At 51.7% G+C, this 7069-nt stretch overlaps 1 protein-coding gene across 1 annotated transcript in view; it reads left to right on the top strand.

Moving 5' to 3' along the window:
* The window catches only part of CAMK2A (calcium/calmodulin dependent protein kinase II alpha), a 36169-nt gene extending 29962 nt beyond the window's left edge, over positions 1-6207 (top strand). Inside the window, exons 14-16 of the mRNA XM_023537312.1 lie at positions 1257-1351; positions 4954-5182; positions 5458-6207. Of these exons, the coding sequence (XP_023393080.1) occupies positions 1257-1351; positions 4954-5182; positions 5458-5461 (328 nt within the window). The 3' untranslated portion in view covers positions 5462-6207. The remainder of the gene's footprint in view (positions 1-1256; positions 1352-4953; positions 5183-5457) is intronic.
* Positions 6208-7069: the final 862 nt, after the last annotated feature.

The raw sequence follows: 7069 nt of genomic DNA, 5'->3' as shown, positions 1-7069 counted from the left end.
CAAGGACCTCCGGGGCCCGTGGTGACCTGAGTCTGGCCCTGTGTAACCATGGATAAGCCCCTTTGTCTCATGAGATTTGGTTTCCCTACTCCATGTACAATGGAGTAGGAGCAGATGGTCTTGGAGTCCCTTCGGAGGCAGGGACGCTCAGAGACCTCCTAGAGAGGCACTTCCCCAGTCTCCCAGACACTCAGAGCTCATACTCCCAGCCTTAGAGGATTCTGCTGCTGGAAGGGTCTTGAGCATCTTGTATGGTCTGAGCACAGCTCCGCAGGCCCTGGTTGACTCATCTGGAGAATTTGAGGTCCTGAGTGAAGAAGTGAGTTGTCTGGGGTCACAATGACAGGACAGTCAGGGCAGAACAGGGACAGAGCACCCTGCACTCACCATGATGTCCAGCTCAGAAAATGCTGGACCTGACACTTCTTCCAGTGTCTCTAGTTCCTCTCCAGGTTGGAATCTTTGCTTGTCCTAGGGTACTTCCTGTTCCTGGCTTCATTGTCATTGTCATGGGGGTCCATGTTGTGCTACAAAAGACCCCAGAGATTGTTTTTCCCTTCCCCACCTGGCTGTCAGGGTCTCTCAGAAGACTGAGATCTGGACGAGAGCACTGCGTTGAAAACACACAGTTGCCCTGCGCACGTTCCCCCAGGCATTGCTTTGTGGAATGCTGTTTTCTTCATTTTGCAGAAGAGGAAACCGAGGCTCCCAGTGAGGGCTGCTGCTAACAATAGGGCACCTTTGTTTGAAGGAGCACAATGCACCCCCTCTAGGGACATAGCTACTTGGTGAAGAGAAGTCACTTTAATGTGAAGGAAAAGGTCTCTTCTCTAGGAAGACAAATTAGAAAAAGACCCCGGGGTTGTGCTGCCCTGGACTGGAGGCGGGGATGGTATGCAATTTGGAGAGTAGTCGGTATCCAGGCTGGACTGTCCCCGCTGGCGCCTCATGCAGTGCACGAGGCCGCAGTACATTTGTGGTGCCCTTGCTGGGAGAGGTCAAGCCACCTGCTGGGTAAATGGCAGAACCAGGACCTGGACCCGGCTGTCCCAGTTCTAAATGGCACCAACCAGGCAGCGATGCCACACACTGTGCAGTTTGCAAGCTGCTCCCCATTCAGCAACCTCGCTGATCCTGAGACGGGTGCAATCATTTAGTTTCACAGGCTCACCCTCCTCGGGTCCAGGCCCCTGGATTAAAGGGTGGTTCCAAGAGGCCACCCCCAGCCCCTCTTTCCTCTGACTTCCTCCCCCCAGGAAGATGTGTGACCCCGGGATGACGGCCTTTGAACCTGAGGCCCTGGGGAACCTGGTCGAGGGCCTGGACTTCCATCGATTCTATTTTGAAAACCGTGAGCAATTCCGTCTGTCTGGGGGGCCTGTTGTCTGCTCTCGTTTAGTGTCCTGCCGGATGGCACAGCAGGGTGACAGGCAGCACCCCCGGGGCAGCTCGGGAGCCAGCGAAGAGGAAGATTCTGTGTGGACAGGGGTTGGTACCATCTCGATTCCCTCTCCTAATTCTGGCCTGTTAGACTGCCAGCTGCCCACCACCCCTGCCCCTACGTGGCTGAGATGGGGACTTGGGATAAGCGCGATGAGCCGTCTCAGCTGTCTCCTGCCCATGACCCTGGGAGGGCTGGGGAGGGCATTTATCTCCACTTTACAGATAAGAGAGCCTTCCCAGAGGGGCACAAGCCCAGGTTACTTTCATCTGCACACCTGGGGCCCCCCCAGCTGCCCAGCTGGTCACAAGCTGGCTCATGTGTTGTTACATAAGTGCCCTCTGTGGGCAGGCAGTCTAGGGAAGAGGAGAGGCCCCGAGCTCACACTGCTGTGCCCTGCCTGTTTGTCTAGGTCTCTGTCCGTGTGTCTGTCCTTTCTGGGCCTCTCCTTTGCAGGGGAGACTTGGCAGCTTTGCAACTGGGGGCTGTTGGAGGCTGAAGCTGGGCCTGACCTAGGCTGCTTTCTGCCTGTGTCTGTGTCTCACCTTGGCCAGGGGTCAGACAGGGACGAACCAAAGCACACGCAATTTAGGATCATCGGCTCGGGACTTGGAGGAAGGCCCTGAGAGGTGGCATATCCAGGGTCCCCCAAAGGGAAGGCTGCACTAAATGATTGCCAGTGCATGGAAGCACCTCTCAAAACTGCATTGGTTTTCACAGTGAGAAAGTTGGTCCCTTTCTAAGTTCTCTTGCAATCTGTCTGGCCTAACAAGGGGAAAGGCTCAGTCAGAGGCCAGTCTGTCTTGAACAGCTCTGAACACTTTCTAATTTCTCTCTTTATCAAAGGCAGAGCAGTCTCGGGCCCAGAACCCACGCACGCAAGAGTGTGGAGCTCGGATTCATTTCACTGGACTCACTATTAAAATTTTATTCTGTTCATTAATGATGGTGCTAGAAAGTTTTAAAAAATAAATTTGTATAAATTAATAAAGTGAATTGACATAAGGAAATATTTTAATGAAGTAAATACAGGTAGCTCTTGTAGATGATTAAAGTAAAGGTGGTATTTAGGTGACCGAAGTAGAATCTAGTCTAATTCTTCATCACACACAAGGGGAAACTGAGGCCCAGAGTGGGGAAATGATTTGCCCAGTGGAACCCAGAAAGTCGGTGACAGACCCCAGCCCTGTCCTTCTCTGTGCACCCCCTTTCATCTGCGTGTTAGTGGCCCCCAGCTGGACATTCCTCTCCTGCCTGCGCCCAGTCTAACTGAATCTTATAGAGTACAGGGGCTCAAGAGCACCCCCAAAAAGCTGTGAAGAAGGAAATTGTGTTTTTCCTTGATAAATCAAACTGATTCTCCAAGGCTAGCAACGGAGGTTAAATTCTCATGTGAGGTGGTTGGATGCGCGACAGTCTCCATCACCCTAGAGCTCCCTGGCTGATCACTGCGGCCATCTCTCCACTGGTCAGAGCAGGGCAGAGACCGGGCTGAGCTGGCTCTAAGGGCTCAGGGATGGCAAAAGGGAAAAGAACACAGAGAAAAGGACATGCTAGCCCTTAGCCTGTGTCCGGGCAGTTCACCCTATCATAGCACCGGCCCCCTAGACTCTAGGTTTGAACATCTGGTCACATCAAAGGACCCATGAGAGTAAGACCTAGAGTAACCGCCTGCCCTGGGCAAAGTTCCACTCTCCTGCCTGCTTTTTCCTGCTGGAGGACCTGCCTCTTTCTCCCATGCTACCCAGGAGGGTGGATGTTGGAAGCCTGCAGTCTGTTCAAGGGACACCATGCTAGTGTGGTCATTTCTTTATGAAAACCCTTCGGGACCCCAGCTTTCAGCAACAACAGTATGGCCCAGTGCCCTCAATGATGCTAAACTCTTTGTCCCTTCTGGGATTATTCTAGATCATTCGAATTCGGTCCCATCCGGAGACGGACTTCTTTTAGGTTCTACTGCATTTCTTTCAGAAACTGGCCCAACTTGAGACAGTCACATTGCTTCTCTGGACCTCATTTTCCAAATCTGCTAAATGGATACCTTGAACTAGATGGTCTTGAAGACCTCCAGCCCCGATGCTACGAGGATGCTTACTGAGGCCTCCTTGCATTTTGTAGGAAGGCCACTGGGTGACCTCAGACCTCTGAGTCTGCATTCTCTCTGAGAGCCCAGAATTGTAAAAGTCTATTAGTCTCCATATCTAAGACGCAATGATTTTGAGTCCTTTATTCAAAGCCTGAGTACAGTGTGATTATAATATTAGGGGGTGGATACTACTGAAAGTTTTCTGCAGTCTTAGGGGAAGGGAAGCTATTTTAGATTTGTTCAGGAAATCAGTGGCTCACAAACTTGACTGGCATCAGGATTAGAGGGTGGGGAAGGGATGGGGCTTTTTAATATTACAGACTCTTGAACTAGCATCACTAAGGGTGGAGATGAGTTTCTCTGAGGGATTCGGACCTACATCTGGGCTCCACCAAGGAAAGGCAGAAAGGATGCTTGGAGCCCAAGGTCCCATTCCTCCCTGGGTTGTCTTTCTGTGCTTTTATTTTTTATCTTGCTGAAAAAGTTGAGTTTTTACAATCAAAATAATTAATAATTGATAATAATAATAATAGTGGCTATATTTCACACAGAGAGAGCTGGTTTCAGGCATTTTTGTCGATTCTGTCCTGATTACAAGAGCAATGCATTTCTCCCCAACGCCGGAAAACTCTATGACCTCCCGCATCACCAATACCATCCTCACATTCCAGGATTCTAAGATTCTACCATGTTAATACTCCCCAAGTTCTCAGAATTCTAACATGTTGAGAGTAGATGTAGCAAATGAGGGGCCCACAGGCCATATCTTTACTACACATATGTTTCATGTGGCCTGCATGATGTTTTAAATTTGAACTAGATGCCAATAATTAAAAATGAGGCATTTCCAAATTTCTAGATTTTCTTGAAAAATTAGAAGGTGTGGCAACATGGGTCCCACTTTACTCACAGCAACCACCCGGGAAGGTGTATAGAGCGCCCTCTGTAGATGGGACACAGTGTGCTCTTCACCATCTCTACCACTCTCTATGTCTCCTTGACCCAGAGGCAAAAGGTCAGTTGTCATTTAGCGTCTTACACTCAGGTCAGCCCTCGTTTATGTTCTTGCCTGGCCTCTAGCGATCTGGGTTTGCGACTCTGGTATAAAGTCATCTGATTCTATAATCATCTTAGTCCTATGTTTCCATGTGTCTGAACATTGATTCTAAAGTTCTATTCCTCTGCACTTGAAGAATTCGGTATGTCCGAAATCCATTGTATCCGAGCTGGGATATGATCTAGTCATCTGGAAGTTCTGCCTTGACTCCCAGGTAGCTGAACCACGTCTCAGAGACCCCGCCTCCGGAAATGAGGCAGGCGGAGGGGTGTCCGCTGGGAGGGTCGCTGGGAGCTGGGGAAGTGAAGGCAGTGAGGCAGGAGGCCACTAGGTTGCATCTCCTCTTCCCCTTCCCGTTCCCGCCTGCAGTGTGGTCCCGGAACAGCAAACCTGTGCACACCACCATCCTGAACCCCCACATCCACCTGATGGGCGACGAGTCGGCCTGCATAGCCTACATTCGCATCACGCAGTACCTGGACGCCGGCGGCATCCCCCGCACCGCCCAGTCGGAGGAGACCCGCGTCTGGCACCGCCGGGACGGCAAATGGCAGATTGTCCACTTCCACAGATCTGGGGCGCCCTCCGTCCTGCCCCAGTAAGAGCCCCTCCTTCCTGCCATCATTAAGACAGTCTAAATGAATGGGGTGGTGTCGGTCTGGAGCGGGGACACATTGGGGAACCTGGATGCTGGAAGGCTTTGGAGCAGGGGCAGGAGGCCCACAGGCAGGGGACCAGGCCTGAAGGTCCCAGGGGACTCCTAAGCGGCAGCCTGAACTCCATCTAAGGAGGTGGGGCAGGGTGGTTGCCCAAGGAAAACGGGGCGCCCTCAGAAGCCCCTGCATTACCTACCACACACGCCCTGTCTTACAGTTGAAGGTCCAGCTGGGGGCGCTGTACCGCAGAGATCTACTCTCCGTCCGTGGAATGTGGCTGCTGGTTCTCCCACTTGGATTTTGCTGGAATTCCCTCAATCACGCCACCCCACTACCACCACCATCACCATCACCTTCATACCTGCATCAAGAAAACCCGCCCGTTCACAAAAGCCATCACGTCTTCAGAGCAAATGACCACATCTCCCCGCCTGCCACCCGTCACTCTCTCGGTCCCCTGCCAAAGTGGGGCTTCCTCGGGCCTGGGTGCCCTGGCCGTTTGCCCGGCCGTGTGTTCACCAGGGGCTGGGGAGAAGGTGGGGTGGAGTCAGAAGGAATGTGTCATCACCCAACTCTCTCCCTGATCGCTCCTCTTCTGGGGGTCCCCCAGGGAAGAGCAGATAAACCCTCAGTCAACCTCCCCTGCAGGAGAGAGAGAGAGGGGCCAACGCCAGGAGCCTCCTGCCGCAGACTGCCTCCCTAACTCTTCTCCCATCCTGTCCTGCCCCCTGGGTCTCCGCCTGACCCTCCTCCCTCAGTGTGGGGAGCAAGATCCTCTCAGGGTGCCCCCACGTTTTTCCTTCTTCCTTCTCCGATGTTTACCTCCAACACTAACTGCCCATTCCACCCTTCCATCAGGCCCAGAGAATTCCAGCTTCGTCACATCTGAGGGAGAGAATCTGATTGCTTTTTGGGGACAAAAGAAAGCAATGTTTAGGTATTCCTTCTACTTGGACCGCATGCCTTTTTATAGCCAAACTTCTGTGTGTTTCGTAAATGGATTTCGCGTTAATGGATATTTATGTAATAACTAGACCTCTCGATTATTGTGAGGAGGGTTGGGTTGGGTTGGAAAGGGAGGTGGGAAGAGGGGTGAGGGATATTTTTTTCTGTTCTACATTTTTTTTTTTTTAACGCCATCTCTGAGATGGACTTAGTCACCTGTGGTTACCCGGGTCTGAGGTGGACTCAGGCCCAGAAGGAAGAGCCTCTCTGTCATTCTGGTCCCAAGGTTCCTTTCAGGACTGAATCAGATGCTAATGCTGATAAGAAATAGTAAATCAAGGCAGAGAGAGGAGGGGAGGTTGTCGGGATGGAAAAATCTGGATTTTTCTTAGCTTGCCTCCCAAATGGGGCCCTTGCGACCACATTTTCCAGGATTTCATCCCACCCCATCTGTGTGCCACCCCCAAGACCCCCACCCATCTCTGGGCGGGGGTGTTCATGAGCATGTGTCTTCATCGCCCACCCCCTCAGTGTCTGCTGGTCCAAGCAGAGTGCTGGAATGTCGACTCTTCACGCCTCGTCCTGCGGCTGTGGGCTCGCATCGTTCCTTCCCTCTTTTTTCTCCTCTCTCTTGCCCTTTCCCCCGGGATCGACTCTGACGTGGAACGCCTTGGCACGTCCACTAGGACCTACTGTCTGCACTGTTTTCTTTGCATGACTTTATATGCAGTAAGTATGTTGAAAAAAAAAAGAAAAGAAGAAAAAACACTCAGCAAAACCAATCTACATGTTTTGGACAAAAAAAAAAAAAATAGAGGTTGTATTCTCAGTGTCCGACTCGGAAATATGTTGCTGCCTCTCTGTGCTTTTGGCCTCTGTGTGGC

This window comes from Pteropus vampyrus, unplaced genomic scaffold (assembly GCF_000151845.1).
Source record: "Pteropus vampyrus isolate Shadow unplaced genomic scaffold, Pvam_2.0 Scaffold185, whole genome shotgun sequence".
NCBI classification, from domain to species: Eukaryota; Metazoa; Chordata; class Mammalia; order Chiroptera; family Pteropodidae; genus Pteropus; species Pteropus vampyrus.
The sequence above is the reverse complement of the archived record's forward strand: the minus strand, read 5'-3'. Positions and strand labels throughout refer to the sequence as shown.